This window comes from Temnothorax nylanderi, unplaced genomic scaffold (genome assembly GCF_030848795.1).
Source record: "Temnothorax nylanderi isolate EJ_2023f unplaced genomic scaffold, tnyl_v1.0 TNYL_tig0055_pilon, whole genome shotgun sequence".
Taxonomy (NCBI): Eukaryota; Metazoa; Arthropoda; class Insecta; order Hymenoptera; family Formicidae; genus Temnothorax; species Temnothorax nylanderi.
Genome location: NW_027249117.1, coordinates 1,031,462 through 1,049,172, shown reverse-complemented (window position 1 = coordinate 1,049,172; position 17,711 = coordinate 1,031,462). Strand labels below are relative to the sequence as shown.

At 36.5% G+C, this 17,711-nt stretch overlaps 4 protein-coding genes across 10 annotated transcripts in view; 2 read left to right on the top strand and 2 right to left on the bottom strand.

Annotated features, from left to right (window-relative positions):
• The first annotated feature begins 1,121 nt into the window (after window positions 1–1,121).
• Window positions 1,122–3,174, top strand: LOC139772968 (histone H2A). Its single transcript, XM_071707072.1, has 3 exons — window positions 1,122–1,309; window positions 1,431–1,638; window positions 2,304–3,174. Exons 1-3 carry the CDS (start codon window positions 1,288–1,290, stop codon window positions 2,479–2,481), a joined length of 408 nt encoding a protein of 135 aa, XP_071563173.1. The 5' UTR covers window positions 1,122–1,287; the 3' UTR covers window positions 2,482–3,174.
• A 589-nt stretch (window positions 3,175–3,763) lies between these two features.
• Window positions 3,764–9,165, top strand: LOC139772964 (UBX domain-containing protein 1). Of its 2 annotated transcripts, XM_071707060.1 has the most exons (7): window positions 3,771–3,974; window positions 4,048–4,101; window positions 4,164–4,325; window positions 4,470–4,721; window positions 4,804–5,041; window positions 5,115–5,295; window positions 6,426–9,165. In XM_071707060.1, exons 1-7 carry the CDS (start codon window positions 3,919–3,921, stop codon window positions 6,470–6,472), a joined length of 990 nt encoding a protein of 329 aa, XP_071563161.1. In that variant the 5' UTR covers window positions 3,771–3,918; the 3' UTR covers window positions 6,473–9,165. The 2 variants fall into 2 exon arrangements, with proteins under 2 accessions (XP_071563162.1, XP_071563161.1); XM_071707061.1 differs by lacking the exon at window positions 6,426–9,165 and having other exon boundaries at window positions 3,764–3,974; window positions 5,104–5,285.
• On the bottom strand, window positions 5,297–8,871 carry LOC139772965 (ribonuclease Oy-like). Of its 3 annotated transcripts, XR_011718232.1 has the most exons (5): window positions 8,737–8,871; window positions 7,717–8,254; window positions 7,421–7,584; window positions 6,773–6,832; window positions 5,297–6,488 (listed from the first exon to the last, which is right to left on the bottom strand). XR_011718232.1 is itself a non-coding variant. In XM_071707062.1 (4 exons), exons 1-3 carry the CDS (start codon window positions 8,796–8,798, stop codon window positions 7,423–7,425), a joined length of 762 nt encoding a protein of 253 aa, XP_071563163.1. In that variant the 5' UTR covers window positions 8,799–8,871; the 3' UTR covers window positions 5,297–6,488; window positions 7,421–7,422. The 3 variants fall into 3 exon arrangements, 1 of the variants encoding a protein (XP_071563163.1); XR_011718231.1 differs by having other exon boundaries at window positions 6,773–7,584; XM_071707062.1 differs by lacking the exon at window positions 6,773–6,832.
• A 711-nt stretch (window positions 9,166–9,876) lies between the features above and the next one.
• LOC139772958 (ATP-binding cassette sub-family G member 1) overlaps window positions 9,877–17,711 on the bottom strand; it is a 54,034-nt gene continuing 46,199 nt past the window's right edge. For all 4 annotated transcript variants that reach the window (XM_071707042.1, XM_071707039.1, XM_071707040.1 and 1 more), the window contains exons 5-12: window positions 17,086–17,231; window positions 13,459–13,697; window positions 12,328–12,527; window positions 11,639–11,807; window positions 11,199–11,299; window positions 10,770–10,925; window positions 10,465–10,708; window positions 9,877–10,337 (exon numbers count right to left, since the gene is read on the bottom strand). In XM_071707042.1, coding sequence (XP_071563143.1) covers window positions 10,168–10,337; window positions 10,465–10,708; window positions 10,770–10,925; window positions 11,199–11,299; window positions 11,639–11,807; window positions 12,328–12,527; window positions 13,459–13,697; window positions 17,086–17,231 — 1,425 coding nt within the window. In that variant the 3' untranslated portion in view covers window positions 9,877–10,167. The remainder of the gene's footprint in view (window positions 10,338–10,464; window positions 10,709–10,769; window positions 10,926–11,198; window positions 11,300–11,638; window positions 11,808–12,327; window positions 12,528–13,458; window positions 13,698–17,085; window positions 17,232–17,711) is intronic.

The window sequence follows — 17,711 nt, the reverse complement described above, 5'->3', positions numbered from 1 at the left end:
TTACAAATAAAGAGATGCTTTACCAACGCATCATAGATGCCTGCGAAACCATCAGCAATTCCGTCATGGGATCTTTGAAAGGATGCGACAGTCCGTGATTCGACGTGTTCATACGTGCATTGAAGCAGGTGGAAGACATTTTGAGCATTTGTTGTGAATTATAAGTAGATAAACAATCGAACTGAAAATTACATTACCCAGACAATACGCATGCATGTCTCAAATCGACGTCTTTAAGACGTCATATGTCTCGATTTGAGACATGCGTGTTGTCTGGGTATTCATGTGTTATTAGGCGATTTTTGGTGATCGTTTGGTATGGTTTAATTGGTACATATACCAAAGTTGCTATCGGTAGTTGCTATTGGTGCTGGTGCAATTTGATACACTTTTGACTTTGGTACGTTGCAATTATATCAGAGTCACGCCAAAAATCGTCTATTGTAGATGTATTCTGTCAGTTTTTGTCGAATGTAATCTTAGGCTGCGTTCGCTTTGGGTGCTTTTCGTGCTGAAAGCATCACTCCATCTTTTTTCAACATGTAATGAGCAATAAAGATAGACTGGACGCTTTCGATTATAACTCATAAGGCATTTCCGGACATATGTATACGTGACATTTTTTTCTTGTTTATGTGAGGAGAACTCAGTTTCAAAAGTTCATGTACAAGTATTTCTGAATCATCCTGTATAGCTAGAAATTTTACTTTAAATTTATGCCGCGATTGAATTAAAATCGAAGTTTGATCAAAGTCGTTCTCTGATGATAAAAAAATTGGTGATTTAAATAAAATGTTAGTAAAATATAGGCGTTACTTGATATATTAATCGTAGTTCGATCGCCTTTAGTGCGCCGAGGGGGATGTTTCGCGAAGCGTTCATGCGAATATCCGTCCGGAGTTCAGACTCGCGCCGAATTCTCGTCATTCGTCATTTCTCGTATGTCGTATGTGTCTAGTGATGCGAGATAACCAATTAGGCGAGGCAGGGACTTTCGGGCGGGACGTGGGACGTGTCGTGTGTCGTGTCGCGCGATCGGCGGCCGGCGCCATCGGCGCGGCCGTTCCCGCGCAAATGAGCGCCAAAATATCCGACGTGCATGCGCACGAGCGTCACGGTTGCGCGGGCCGCGCCGCTTCATTCGGCTTTCAGCGCTCGGTGTCTGCGTGTCGGCGTGCGATCCCGTGCATCATTCTATCTATCTATCTCGCGCTCCCTCCCCGTTCCTCCCTCGTGCAGTCGTGCAAGGAAATAGGAAACGCGCTCGACTAAACTTAACGGCGAGACATGTCTGGACGCGGCAAAGGCGGTAAGTAAAGACGAAAAGCGACAAAAAGGGAAGCCGGAAAAGGGAGGAGAGTCTCGCGCCGCGCCGCGCCGCGCCACGCCGGGCGACGGCGACGACATTCCTCGACGTGTCCCTTTTCCAGGTAAAACCAAGGGCAAGGCGAAGACTCGCAGCAGCAGGGCCGGGCTGCAGTTCCCCGTGGGGAGGATCCACCGTCTCCTCAGGAAAGGCAACTACGCGGAACGTGTCGGCGCCGGTGCGCCGGTCTATCTCGCTGCCGTCATGGAATATCTGGCGGCCGAGGTGCTCGAGCTGGCTGGAAATGCCGCCAGGGACAACAAAAAGACTAGGCAAGCCCTTCCTCATTCTCGCGCTCTCTCCCTCCCTCTCCCTCTCTCTCTTTCTCTCTCTTTCTCTGTCGCGCGCGCGCGCTTTCTCTCGCTCCGTCTCTCTCACTCATCGCGACTTCCTGTTTCTATCTCGTGTCTGCGTCTCGCTCGGTTTTCTTCGCACCCTCGGGCCTCGGCTCCAGGCCGAGAATCTATACTCCAGAGGGAGTGTAGATCACCGCCGTTAACTGACTCATTTTAAGAAAATTACTTCTCGAGTCGTTTTCGGCGTTATTCATCTTGAATCGCGGTATGCGCTCGTAAGCGCGACCGTTATATCACGCTCGTTTGTTTCGGAGGAATCTGTATTGCCTTTCGTAAATTCTATATATTTATTTATTAGTCTGCCCTTGCGTTTGAATTTTTGCAAATTGTGATCGACGTTGGTATATTTTGTGTTTGATCTTCGCCAACGTGGATTGCCTAGCTTATTCGAACATAAAACAAATGAAAAGGCTCGTTTCTTTCCTTATTATTATATAGAAATATGGAACAATTTGTAGATTATATCAATAGGTAGCATGAATATCATCTTGACTTGCGATACCTTGTAACGTTGTTGCTTTTTTTTTGTATTTAATATGTATCAAGTTGAAATTGTGTATAAATGCCTATTTTTTCCACAGGATAATCCCACGCCACTTGCAATTGGCCATTCGTAATGACGAGGAGCTGAACAAATTGTTGTCCGGAGTGACCATTGCTCAAGGTGGAGTCCTGCCTAATATCCAAGCGGTCCTGTTGCCGAAGAAGACCGGCACCGGCGGCTCCGGAAAGGGCGACAAAGCGTCGCAGGAATATTAGATTATTACACGTTTATAATTTTAACCGTAACTCTAGAGAGATGCCTTTGTTTCGTGAAACCGGAGTAAAAGGAACGAATGTCCTTATAAACCCGTATGATAGGACTGAATTTACACGGTTCTGGAGATAAAAAATATGGAGGTCGATAACAAACGTTACATTGTCATATTGGTTTCCTTGTTAGTTCCATCGTTTTCACGAATTCAAATCTGCGAACGTTTTTTTCCCTTTCTTCTTTTTTTAATTACGACCACTCGCAAGAATTTTCATTGTATTTGTATGGAGATTTTTGAGCTAGATTCACGCTCTCTGACACGTCTGTCCTTGATACTGTTGAAAGTATAATTGCTGCTTGACGAAATGTATTTGATAATTGTGTTTTGGTTAAAGATGTTACAGTGCTGAACGGAATCTTAAATTCCTGTCTCAAAGATCACACTATTAATTGTGACTGTTTTGTTCCTGCATGTGATGTATTTATGATACAATTATATTATTTAAAAACTACTGTTACAATTATATTCTTTCTGCATATATTTTTCTTTTTTTTTTTCATCTTTAGCTTCTCATTTATTTTGATTCTCCCGTGTCTTATTAACAATGAAGATTCGAAGATGTATTGCGAAAGCGCTTGAATGTTTTTGTTGAATGTAAACGATATTTAATGCAAAAATAAATAGCATTGCGTCCTTACTTGAAAGTTCAGTTCGCAGGTGTGTAATCCCAGTTTTAGATATAAATAAAACTTCGTTGTAGAAAGATCTCTTCGAGCTTTCGACGTTTCATGTTCCAATGTTCCATTTACTGTGAGATACCCTTTTTGTACATTTGTAATACAGCAACAGTCATAAATGAGTGAACCGAACGTTTCATTACGATTTTATTGTCTGCCATTATTCGCGAAAAGTTATTGATCAATATTACAATTTCGTATCGTTTGTTGCTTGCGAAATGTTACTGAACAATTCTGCCTAAGTGTGTACCAAGAAAATGTTCGGAATGAACAGTAAATCGGACTTTTTCCGTTTTTCTGGGAAAACACGATAGAAATCTAGGAAAGGACAAAGTACTAAACAATTCCGATCGAGATTGAAAAAAGTCTCACAATATCCCAGGTAGCATTAATGTCTAAAAGACATCATAAAGATGTCTTTAAGATGCCAGAAATCTTAAAGATGTCTTTATGATGTCTTTTAGACATTAATTGCTACCTGGGATTTGCCCGGAATGCCCGGTCGCGAATTCGAAATCGGTGCTCTTGAATCTACTGTCGCCATCTCGCAAACGAGTCCGGACTCCGGGCCTGCGTTGAGGTCTCATAGCGTTTAAGTAGCGCGTCGATTCGACGTGACATTTAACTTTTGGACGGCGGTGCTCCGCGGTGAACGGCTTTTTCGAGGTGGTACATTCGCCGAACGTGGCAGCGAGCAACGCGAAATGTCGTCGGGCGTGATAGACATCCTCGTGGACATGGGTTTCAGCATGTCCAAGGCGTAAGTTCGTAGATAAACGTCGCGCCGTCGGGGCCTAACCTACGTTGACGTTTCGACGTCGTTTTTGTTGCAGCGAGAAGGCCCTGGAGATCACCGGCAACAAAGGCGTGGAGCCGGCGATGGAATGGTACGCGAACGTTGCTGCTACGACTCCCGTCGCGTTGTGACGCTATCGATTTTTCATTTTAGGCTGCTGGCCCACTCGGACGAGGCCGAGTCCACGCCAGAACCCGTCGTAGGCGAGAGTGCCCCGGCGTTGGCTGCCGATGCACCGATACAGGACAACGTCGCTGGTGCTAGCAGCCAATCGGTATCTACGACTGAAACGGCCAAGTCTATGAAGTGCGACGTGTACGTTGAATTGCAAGGATAAGACCCCTAAACGGTGGAATATGAACGCTTGCTTAAGCATCGACATTGACACGTTACGCTCTTCTATGGAATATCGCTGAATTTTGCCAGAATACATGTCTTTTTCCAAAACTCTCCTTGCAGATGCGGAAAGCTATTCAAATCTAACTTGGAAGTTGAGTACCATGCCACAAAGTCCGGGCACGATAGATTTTCGGAAAGCACGGAAGAGAAGAAGCCACTCAGTGAGGAAGAGAAACGGGAGCAGCTGAAGATGCTGGAGGAGAAGTTGAGGCAGAAGAGGAAGGAGAGAGAGGAGCAGGAAAAGAAAAATGCATTTGAAAGGGAAAAGAATAGGATACGATCGGGAAAGGAGATGTCTGAAGCCAGGAAGAAGTAAGGGACAAAATAATGAAATTGATAACAGAGATTGTAATGCAAATTCTATATTTTATATACGTATATATGTATGTAACAGATTGGAAGAGTTAGAGATGCAGAAGCTCCTGGAGCAAAGAAAACGGGAGAAGGCGGAGGAGAAGGAAGCTAGGCAAAGAGTTCGAGCACAAATCGAAGCCGACAAAGCAGCAAGGCGAGCTAAAGCAGCTGCTGAAAGCAGCGCTCAATCAGTTAATACTACTTCGACCCCATTACCCGCAATATCTTCATCTGCGTCTGCGCATCATAGGAAGGATTACACTGAAACTAGGCTTCAGGTATTAATATAAATATAATGAATGAAATGTAAAAATATGTAGACCATATATTCTTCAAACAGTTGCAATTTAGCTTAGGCTTACCAACGGGCAAACCTTGACACAAAGCTTCGGAAGTAAGGAACAATTGTCTGCAGTAAGACTGTTTATTGAAATGAATAGGACAGATGGTAATGGTCCCTTCCAGTTAATGACCACATTTCCCAAAAAAGTCTTTACAGATGAGGATTACGATACGCCATTGGATGTGTTAGGTATGCTGTATATTGATAATTTATTCTTATATATATATATATACATTAGTTATCATATTCACATATATACATATATACGCGATAATTATTATTATTTATCGGTGCAACGAATTCTATTAAGGGGTTACATACCTTTGGCAGGCCTTTGGCAACTAGGTAGAAATTAACGCATTTTTATTGTGAGTAAAATTATGTTTTATTAAAAAATGAAAATACATGTTTTTTGTAGAGTGGCAACAATTTGTAGCAAAAAAATGTGATTCTAATAATTTTCTTTTATTTATAAAAAAAACAACTAAGGAATAAGAGCCTCCGCACAAGGCTATCATATGGTAACGTAACGTAACGTAACGTAGGTCTACGCATAAGAAACGTATAACGTTGTAACCGATACGTTTCTACTGCGTTGACCTACGTTATGTTGCGCTACGTTATTATACGAGAGTCTTGTGCGGAGGCTCTCAATCGAAAAAATCTTTATATAAATCACTAATTTCTGAGATATTTCTGGTACTGATATTTAAGGCTCCTGGATACTCGCCGTGGCCATGTTGGAATCGTGACATCAGAAGCGAGAAATGACACGTTGAAAATTCTTATATGGTATTCCAAAATACCAGTGGGCAGTTACATGCTCACTACTACCAAGTTTTTTTTAGAGAGAGGAGCCGACGTAAATGTTCGGCACGTATTATGGAACTTTTCGGAATGGATTCCGATCGGAATTGTTTAGTTATTTCCTAGATTTCTATTGTGTTTTCTAGGGAAAACGGAATAATTCCGATCGGCATCTATTCCGAAAAGTTCCACAATACGTGCCCTGAAGCCGTTCCCGTAGGAATCATAAATGAAAAATTGACTGTGAAAATCGCCTTAAAAGACCCACGGTGTCCGCGCAGTGTTAATAAAACATAATTTTACCCACAATAAAAATTCGTTAATTTTGACCTAGTTTTAAGGTATGTAACCCCCCGTAATTAATTATGCAATTTTATCAACCGTAATGTGATAACATCAAGTTGTAACTGTTTCGGTAATTGTATCGGTTGTAATTACGATGTGCGTATTTATCATATATATAAGCATTTTTCCTGGATATTGCATAAAGTATATTCTTGTTTTATTTACAGGCCTAGTACCCTCAGCAGTCGTGATCGTTCAAAAGAAGGTGGAATGATGTAGCCAGTAATGCCCTAATTTGTAAGCAAAAAATACTAATGTATATTATCATACAGATTAATTATAAGATAATGATAATCTAATATAATGATATTCTTTATTAGAAACGATAGATTCAAACTCATTGTGTGTGATATACGAATCTTTTCGATTTCTGAAACTGATTCCTTTGTAGTCTGCTTTTTCTTAACAAAAATTATAAATTTGTCGCAATTGAAAAAATAACGTTACGATTAAAAATTTAAATAATGAAACATTTGAGACTTGTATTAATATTTATAATTTTCAACGATACTACCTTCTGTTTCTACTGTTTCTTGTTTTCACGTTTCTTTGAATCTTGCAAACATTATTTAATCTAGAAATTATGATAACATCTCGATCTGAACTATATATTTCCGATGTTATTTTTTTAATACTACACAGAGAGAATTTTCTCTTAGAATTTACCTTGAAAATCATGGTAGTTGTGGGACAACATGTATTACGAAGAATTTTATGCGAGCTATTCTGATTAATATCTACCATAATAAAAAATATTAATATCTATTACATTAAAATATAAAATGTGTTTGATTAATTTTACTAAAATATATCTAGAAAATTTCAATAATTTTTTAAAAATTATCAATCTGCTTGGTAATTTTTATCACATTGTTTGTAAAATGTCTGTTGTATATTTCAAAAATTTCTTGGTTGCCAAGTTGTCCCAAGTTTGTAGTGAATTTAACGGTAAAATATAACGAAAAATTCTCTCCGTGTATTGATTAAAAACTCGAATCATACTATTTAACTTCTATAAAGATTTAGTGTTGATTTCTTTATATCATAAAATTTGAAATGGATCTGTATATTGTATATGTGATATAATTCTATTAAATTTTATCTCGCTGGCACACACAGGCACACACACACACGCATACATAAATAATGATTTTAATATTACCGTTATGTCTGCGTCACATAATAATGTGGTACATGACTAGGATAGATTATCTCTTTCGATCTATCACAGTTCGTAGGGAAATGATATATACCATCGCAGTTTACCAATTGTAATGTTTTGTCAAAACAAAGCCTCATCTCGATCACATATGACTCATGCGTTTTCTGGAAAAAAAATGCATTTGAAGTAAAAACTATTATGTTTATTTTTTTATATCTACATCTTTTTTTTATATCCGACAAAAGAAAAAAAAACGATTTAAACGACGTTTATCTTGAAATAATTTTTGGACTTACGTCGTCAGTCACACACATTATTTGTCCCCTTGTATTCAATATCTTTTGAATTCCTTTCAACATATCTTGTACCATATATTTGTTACCCGGCAAGATATTTGCTTTCGCAAGTACGTCCATCATATTGTACTTGTCGAATAATTTTAGTCCCGCTTCGAAATAATTAAATTCGTTATTTAAAGCTTTTACCGTGACTGCACAAGTGCCGTGTTTATCCCATTCGTGTTTCCAGAACGAATAAGGTTTAGACCCTTTATGGATATCGAGCCAATTTTCTTTTAATTCACTTTCTATAGGCGCTATAGTGCTTGGATTAAATTCTAACGACTTGTTACAAAACTGTGGGCCTAATGTGTTATATTTTGTGGGCCAAATTCCATGGATAGTCCACTCGTCGTGCCTGGGTAACGAGCAACTGCGTGTGTCGGATTTATTTTTCCATACGAAACAAGCTGTCAACGGCCATTGCTGAGTAAATATCAGGACGTCAAATTCATTGGATGTTTGTTTTCTGTACCCTCTTGTATTAAAGTATCTCCTATTAAAGATAAATAAAAGTCGTACATTATAAATTACAATTTATACAAATACAATTATTCGTAGAATATTATTTAAAATTTAAATCATTAGAATTATATTTAAAAATTGAAAATTATCTATATTGATTTAGATCTTGCATACCAGGAAAGTCCAATGGGTCAATTAGAACGCTTACGTGATCTCTTGATTGAGCCAAAGAATAGCTTGTCTCGCGTGCGACTTAATTAAAATAATTGAAAGTTATACGTATGTGCGCTATATCAATAGAATATCGGTAGATATCGATAGATATCGGTAGAATTCTTTGAAAATGCGTTAATAACACTTGTTGACACTTGCGTGTGTACGTTTGCAGGTGCTAACGCCAATATACTTTATCTTCAATTAACGTGTTGACCCAATGAGCCACATGATATTTACACAATATTTCGAACAATTTATTTTGACGCCTTCATCATAGATGTACATCGTTTTACTCACCCATGCGTGACGCACAGTAGATAAAGCAAGACAATACACGACGCTATGCTGTACTTGCGCATTCTGTTGGGAAGTGAGAAATCGTTCTATGCGAAGAGAGAGAGAGAGTGGAGACTGACCCGAGGGAGCAACGGAATTAAAGGCACTTAACGCTCCCACCTTTTTCACTACCACCACCATCTTTACCGTTCTTTACATTGTCTGTCCGGACAGCAGTATTTTCTACCTGATCTTGTCGCTGGTTCTTCGAGCGGCCGCATTATGAAAGCGCATCTGTATTTACCACTGCCACGTGAATGTTTCTAATAAAGTATTCTTAACCACAAGCGTTAAACTAAACATATTTGTGTTTATTTATGTAATATTATACAAAATATAATTTGTAAAAAATAATTTAAGCTTGGTACAAAATAAATTTTAGAAGAATAACTTTTGTGATTGTGATGTATCTTTTTTATAATCTTTTTATGAATTGCGTTAAATATCTAAGTAATAATAATCATTTCTTATTATTTAAACAATTAAGATATAATTGCTTATAATTTGAGAAGTAATTACCGCTAAGTCAAAGAGTGCATTTATAATTGAGAATATTATTACATTCTATTTAAAATCTTGTTAAAATTATAGTGTATATAATAATAAAGAGTGTATGAAAGCTTGCTGGAATTAAATTAAACGGTCGTAGATTATGACTACACGTCAGATCTTCTAACATCGTTTATTTATATTTATCGCCAGATGTTTTTCTTATTGTTCTACGACGTATGACGTATGTGACGTGTGTCCAATGATAAATAATAGTCATATTATCATTGTGCCAAGCTAGATGCTTAGACAAATTCTTGTAAACGTGTAATCGAATATGCGCAATAGCAATATTGATAGCAACGGTATTAAATGGCATTGCTATCTCTTATCATGATCTCTTCTAATAATCGTTTACAGTGAAAGAATAATTTTTTTTATATTTTAGACCGGTATTCTAACACATACTCTACGTGTCTTGTGCAAAATTGAATTCGACGTTGTAATAGTTATATAATTTTGTGTAAAAAAAACCTTATCTCAAACTTACCTTGAGGCGATACTTATTAAATATTCTAGCTTTGACAGTATGATGACAAAAATAAGAGCACATAATTTATTTTCTTTTTATTTAGCAAAAATTGTATAATTGATTGTCTATTTTATTTTTACAAATTATACTATTATATTATTTTCTGTCTTTTATAATTTTAGCTATAATTTTTCATTTTAGTTATAATTAATATCACGTTCGACATATTGTTGTATCGACAATTTTGTACCTTCGTCGCAAATACATTTCAAGATCACATTTCCAGAATGCGTTTTATTTACTTAGAAACACGCGTATAATGTCGACACATCATGATGCGAGCGAAAATGAAACATATATGTAACTAAGCATCACATGTTGAAATGGCTTTTGATTAATTTTCCTATTAAGTGGAGCATCTGGAAAGTTTTGTTTGGTTGCACCCTTTGCCTCAGCAAATAATATAAGATTCCCTTAGAAATAAATAAGATGACGAAAAGGGCGGATAAATCCAACCAGAAATTCGGAACTGTCTTCATACCTGGAACACAGACAAATTTACTTAAACACTTCAGATATTTACAGATTAGCATCGAAATAACGCGTGATGTGCGTAATACCTCCTAAAACGGGTACCAGAGCGACTAGACCGATCAGTAGGTTCTTACCTATGATTCGCATGAGTTCTGTAGGCGAGCTGAAATGACAGTAAACTTCTTCCACTGGACAAGGTAGTCTCTGTCTATTATAACCGTATACGGCCGCTGTGAGAGCTTCCAATGCGTACCGAATATAACTCATATACATTAGAATCGTTCGGTAGATCGGTCGAGGAACGATTGACTCACCAAAATCTTGCACCGCGATTAGCATCAAGGGACAACTTAACGCGGGTCCAGTGAATACACTATTCTGTAAAAGGACAATGGATCTTAGGAGAGTTTCTCCTTTCCTTTTGCAATTTTGAACGTACCTTGACATTAAACACACTGGCAATGTTGTGTCCTATGCTCTCCGCGATGAAGGCACACACGAAGCAAGTGCCGAAAAACATGGAAATTCTCTGCAACTCCAGGGGTTGCCCCGTGATAAGATAAACCATTGAGAGATATAAAACTGCGAAAAATATCTAGGAAAAGACCAAGAATAATTTTTAAAACGTTTGGATAGATAAACAGATCAGGATCAAGATTTAAAGTAAAATAATGAGATATAATTCTCTTTGCTATAAGGAGAGATTAAATTCTTCCCATAAAAATTACAATTGACGAAACCAGGAGCTATAGTTCACGTCGGACAATTTTTCTCCAGGAAGTTAAGATTTTTTATTCGGACGCCATCGAAGATATATAAAATATCCATACTATATAAAAGACAAATTATATAATTTACAGAAACCAACCTGTGAAGGTATACTGACTACTGTTAAAGCCCAATAATATGCGCTAAAATTGTACCATCTGTTGAAGTGTTCCCGTTTCATCATCTGGATTTCTGAAGGAACTGCAATGAGAAAATAACGAGATAAAATACAATTTTGAGCTGATGTCTTGAAAAGTAATGTCTTTAATCGTTTCTGTGTCTTTACGAATCGTGCCTTTAAGAAGAGATTTAATTTTTGAATATAATTATGGCAATTATACGACAAACAAATATCATAAAATCGTGTTATGCTTTTCAATTGTACGACGAACGTGCTTTCTTATGGCGAGATTTCCGTATCAAAGGAATATCCGCGAACATAAAATTGATAGGTAAAATTTCCGATCATTCAGAAAATTGATTTTTATTTTTTTATAAGCACTGTTTCTAAGTTTCTACGCGCAGAGAATTTTTCCTTACACTGCAGCAGCACCGGTAGCATAGGTAAGTACAGAAAAACTATGATGCACGCGAAGCAAAAGCCGAAATTGAAGAGGGCCTTGGAGCCGTCGTTGCCCATATTAAAAAATAATCCGCCGATCACTAGCCCCAAAAAGATGTTGAGCGATATCTTCAGGTATATATAATTCTGTGAACACAAAGAAACCTGCTCTTTATGCGCGACTTCAGAAGAGATTTCCTGACCAAATATCTAATATTCTAATAACTTTGTTAGCGCTCTTATCGGATATACTATGTTTATGTCTACTTTCTTTTCATTTACAAAATAGCTTCAAGATCACTCAGTATCGTTTCTTACGTTAGTGGATTCTCTTATAATACAAATCACTTGATACTTAGCATACTAATCTTAGTAAACAAAATGGTAGCAATTAATATGCTAGTAGTTTGCTACAGCAGATTTGAATAAAATGTTGCGATGCAAATTGGCATCACATTGCGTTCACATTAAGCTCATGTTCTACTATTAGTCAATATAATTTGACAATAGATTGCCAATAGAAACCAAACGACAGATTTTACTACCTGTAGCGGGATTCTGTCAGGTATTATATGTGGTAAAAGAGCTGTGCAACGATACTGAAACTGTCGTTAAGGAGTTACAGAATCCCGCTTCTGGAGAGATATGTAAAATACGCCGATCTTACTCTGTTTCGATAAAGCTGCAGCATCATTCTCCTCACTAGCGTGCCGAATTGATAGATCCACGAGATTTTCGGGATCTTTTGGTCGAGGTCAAACTCGCTCTTCGATCGAGGAATCGGAAGTAGCGGTAGCTTCGTCTTGACACATGTAATCATCCGGTCGATCCAATTGAAACCATATTCACCCGACGCGATCTCTATTACTGAAATGAATATTCGACGTTAATGTAATTTTGTTAACATAATTGTTTTTATCCAAATTAAACTATGTATTTTTAATTAATTAATTCCTAATTCTTAAAAATTAAATTATAGATTATTAATTTTTTATTCTTATAATCTTCTTTGCATTATTTATGAAAAGAGATTTCGGAGCTCGATGGAATTAAATCGTTTTTGATCGAAATTGAACTACATATAAATCCATAATTAATTAATTCCTAATTTTTTTAAATTAAATTATTAATTCTTAATTTTTATAATCCTTCTCTTCTGCATTATTTATGAAAAGAGATCTCGGAGTTCTAGATAATGCTTTTTTCGCCTACATTTTACTCTTAATGATGCAAATAAAACCATAATATCCGTATCATGAATTGTAAATCTTAGAAGTAATTTAAAGCATAGCCAATGGCTACAGCTTCATCCTTCAGATGTCCATCATTATCTCACACGTGTTGCTTCGCGAAGCGAGAAACGCGATTGCATAGGCGACAGGGTTCTTGAGTTATGCGAGATTATATACATGGAGAAAATTTTTCGTTATATTTTACCGTTAAATTCACTACAAACTTGGGACAATTGGCAACCAATCAAATATTATCGGTAACGATAGAAATTTTTTTAAATATACAAAAGAAACTTTACAAACAACGTAATAAAAATTACCAAGCAGATTGGTAATTTTTGAAAAATTATTGAAATTTTACTACACATTTTAGTAAAATTAATCAAACATATTTTATATTTTATTGTAATAAATATTAATATTTTTTATTAGGGTAGATATTAATCAGAATAGTTCGCATAAAATTCTTCGTAATACATAGATATTATCCCGCACAACTATGTATCATGATTTTCAGGGTAAACTCAAAGAGAAAATTCTCTCTGTGTAGTGTATAACTAACTCACTAAAGTCCGCTGGATTGTAATGTTTCGGGCATTCTAGGCCTACGTTTCGCAAGAAAGGCACTACGTTGCTCGCGGTGTCCCTGTAAACGCATTGTCCGTCGGTCATGACGTAAACGTGGTCGAATTTCTGAAACGCGCTCGCGCTGGGCGTGTGCACCGAGCACACGACAGTCCGCCCGAAACGCGCCAGCCTCCGGAGAACATCAACGCACTGGGCAGAAGCGATCTCGTCCAGTCCACTGAAAGAAAGAAAAAGATATCTCTTTTTGACACTTCTGTGATGAAAATACGCTTCGAGAGCGGATGAGTCTGATGGCGGAGTCTCTCCACGCGAGACTTCTTTGTCGTCGTTAAAAGTGCATAATTAGTATCTGCGATCAACATAGTCCGGGTGAGATGTGAAAATATTTACCGCGAGCAAATGTTTGCTGTCTCGAACGTTTATTGTCAAATAATTTTCTTTTATGCGCGTGTGTGCTTATATTTATGCGTCTGGTTCCGTCATCTAGCATGCCGTAACTACAAGAAGGAGAATCGATGATCCTATCTGCAATCGATTTCTAAAATTCATTTTAATGATTTTGTGATTTTTAACATAGCTTTTCGACGGATTTCTATTGACGCACGAGACGCTTTTTTAAATCTTGTTAGAGAGACGTGATTGATGAATAATAAAACATTTATGTATTATATTCTTCAGTTTTTGCTTCATGACAAATAGGCGGTCTCTTGAGATCAGTTTTTACTTCTTCTTCTTCGAATGCATTTGTAGTTCAACGAAGCAGAGTTAAGACGACAGAATGATCTTAGCATAATCGAAATTTAATTCCTGATTAGCAATTAGTAATTGGATAGCAATAAAAATGGATATAATAATTCAGCGAATATTAATACGATTTTAGACAATAGATTTAGAATAAATTATCGATTCTCTCCTGCATTTTAGATTTTTGCAGTTGCAGATATTCGCGTTTTCGAGGTACCGAGATGTGGCATCACTGCGACATTACACATTTCGCAATTGTACAGTGATTTTTTTTATATATGTAACCATTGTTTAAAACAATAGCTCCAAAATTTCTCTTATTTATTAGGTACACTCGCGTGATGATAGAAAAGAGAGATAAATCCTTGATGGAACAGCAACAAGATAAAATTTAGGAAGTATGATTCACTTGTTTCTCTATCTATCTCATCAGTTTTTATCGTTATTTACACACACACACACACACACACACACACACACACACACACACACACACACACACACACACACACACACACACACACACACACACACACACACACACACACACACACACACCACACACACACACACACACACACACACACACACACACACACACACACGCCCACGCACACACACACGCCCACGCACACGCACACGCACACGCACACGCACACGCACACGCATATACCTATATATAAATCCGCATAAATATAGAAAACGGGTTAACTAAGAACCAGGCGCGGTAAATGATGCACGAAAGTTTTATTTATATTTTTATTTTACATATTTACCAACCTTTGACTGCGTGCCGACTAGATTTATCAGACTTGAAACACAGCTCCGGTTGGAGTAGTAAAATCCCCCCCCCCCCCTATACACCTAATTAAATCGATTCGATTTACTTTTTGATGCTATATGCATCTAAATAACTGTAAAAAAATCATTGCGAAAAATATTATCTCAGCCAGGGTTCGAATCTGGAACTTCCTTCATTCCATGAAGGTGCGTACCAATTCGACCACTGAAGCAGGTTACTAGTCGGCACGCAGTCAAAGGTTGGTAAATATGTAAAATAAAAATATAAATAAAACTTTCGCGCATCATTTACCGCGCCTGGTTCTTAGTCAGCCCGTTTTCTATATTCGTGCGGATTTCCATTGGAACCTATACTTCGAATTTTATATATATAAATATGTAACTTGCAATATGCAACTACATGTATTTTTTGAAAAGCAACAATTAATGTGTTTTCTTTACACCAATTGATTTATCTTATTATTCTGTACCTGAAAGTGTTAAGGTACAGTTACTAAAAATGAATAGCTAGTTTACGAGATACTTTATATTTTATGTCAAAATGTGCCAGAATAAAATATGAAATTTTAATACTTTTAATACTTTTATATGAATATGTAGAGTAATTAGAAGAATCATGTTATGAAAAAAAATCATATAATTCCATTTTTAAAAATGGCAATGACCTTTATGTGACCTTAAAAAATTAATTCTTTTGAAAATTGGTTTTATCTTGTTTGGTCTTATTTTCTTTTGGTCTAAAATGTTTTTCCATATCTTTCATATTTTTCGAGATATTTGCTTGGACATTTATGGACAGACACCTTGTATACATATGTATATACATATACATATGTAATGAAGTAATCCAATCTCGATTAGTTATAGTTTCGAATTTTAGAATAAGTGCCTGCAGAATTCGAAATGTACTTGTAAGTTGTAAGCAGTTTCTATCGTAAGAAATAGAATCTTTTATAAGTAGTATTCGAATATATTATCATAATTATAATGTAAAATTGTAAGAGGAGAGTGGTATGAAAGACCGGTATTCATAGTCGGATCTTTATATTTAAGACCGTCTTAAATACGGTCATGAAATAATATCCGACCATGAATACTGACCAAAGAACCATGTTTTAAAAGAACCATCGCATATTTGACTACATTCACTGTGACTGTTACTAAGTAACTGAATGTAGCAAAAAATTTTAAAATATTTTAATTTGATAGCAACACTGAAACTACACGTCATCCATAGACATTTGACAGTCAACGTCAAAACGGCATTGCCGTATAGTGAGAGGTGAAAGATTTTTACGACAAAAAGTAAGTTTTTGAGTTAAATTTCCATGTCTTTTACATTTATTTGCGATTAAATTTCTAGTAAAGTACTCATAAAAGGTTCGAACATATTTGATCCAGGTTCGAGGTCTATTTGGAAGTAACACTCTTGTTTTTCGAGGTACTCATGAAGGATTAGAAACCATTTCGTCCAGGTTCGAGTATACTTGAAGTATTGCTTTTATTTTTCGAAGTAATCATACACGGAGATAATTTTTTCTTAGAATTTACCCTGAAATCATGGTAGTTGTGGGACAACATGTTACGACGAAAAATTGTATGCAAGCTATTCTGATTAATATCTAATAAAAAATATTAATATCTGTTACATTAAAATATAAAATATGTTTGATTAATTTTACTAAAATATATGTAGGAAATTTCAAAAATTTTTCAAAAATTACCAATCTGCTTGGTAATTTTTATCACGTTGTTTGTAAAATGTCTTTTGTATATTTCAAAAATTCCTTGGTTGCCAAATTGTCCCAAGTTTATAGTGAGTTTAACGGTAAAATATAACAGAAAATTATCTCCGTGTAGAGAGTTTGAAACTGCGTCAACAGATACGAACTGTATTTGTCGGATATTTAATCTCATCAATAATATATTCGCATAATATATCGACAGCTATTATGATACGAAGTGACATATATGAGCCTCTTATGAATGGTAAGTTATTGAGGTATATATGTAACTAGGAAATTAGATAATCAGTTCTAATTATTGCGATTAATACTTACGTGGTCGGTTCGTCGAGGAAAATGACAGGCGGATTATTTACGAGCTCGAGTGCTATTGACAGCCTCTTTCTTTCACCACCGGAGAGTTTGTCTGTGATTGTATTTCGCGTTCCGGTTAATCTGAGAGTACTTAAGATTTCCTCTATCTGAAACCAATTGTTGATATTATGCGAAAGCCGAAATGTATCTTCGTGAATTATTTTGCGTGCAATTTGCGCGGTAAAAAAAAGCGCTTTTAATCACTCGATGTTACACATAAAAACATACTGAACTGCCGGACGTTACGCAATTTTACTCGTAAAGGCGTAAAAAAAAGAACATTTATAAAGTAATCAAATACTACGATTCACTCCCGAATTCGACTTGTGGAAAATTTTTGGCTTCTTTTCCTTTTCTGATTGCGATTCTATCGAAAATTTTTTTACGAGTTGTAAAATACGTTATTTTACGAGTTGTGGGATATACGTTTAACGATGTGGCTAACACTAGTATATTGGTTCTCCAATGGCATTAGCATTTCAGATTGAAGTTCCTCGAGCGAATTATTGAAATTAAACTACATTATTATCAGCACAGAATTACACAGTAGTATTGCAAGAAAAAACTTAATCGCAGAAGAGAGAGGG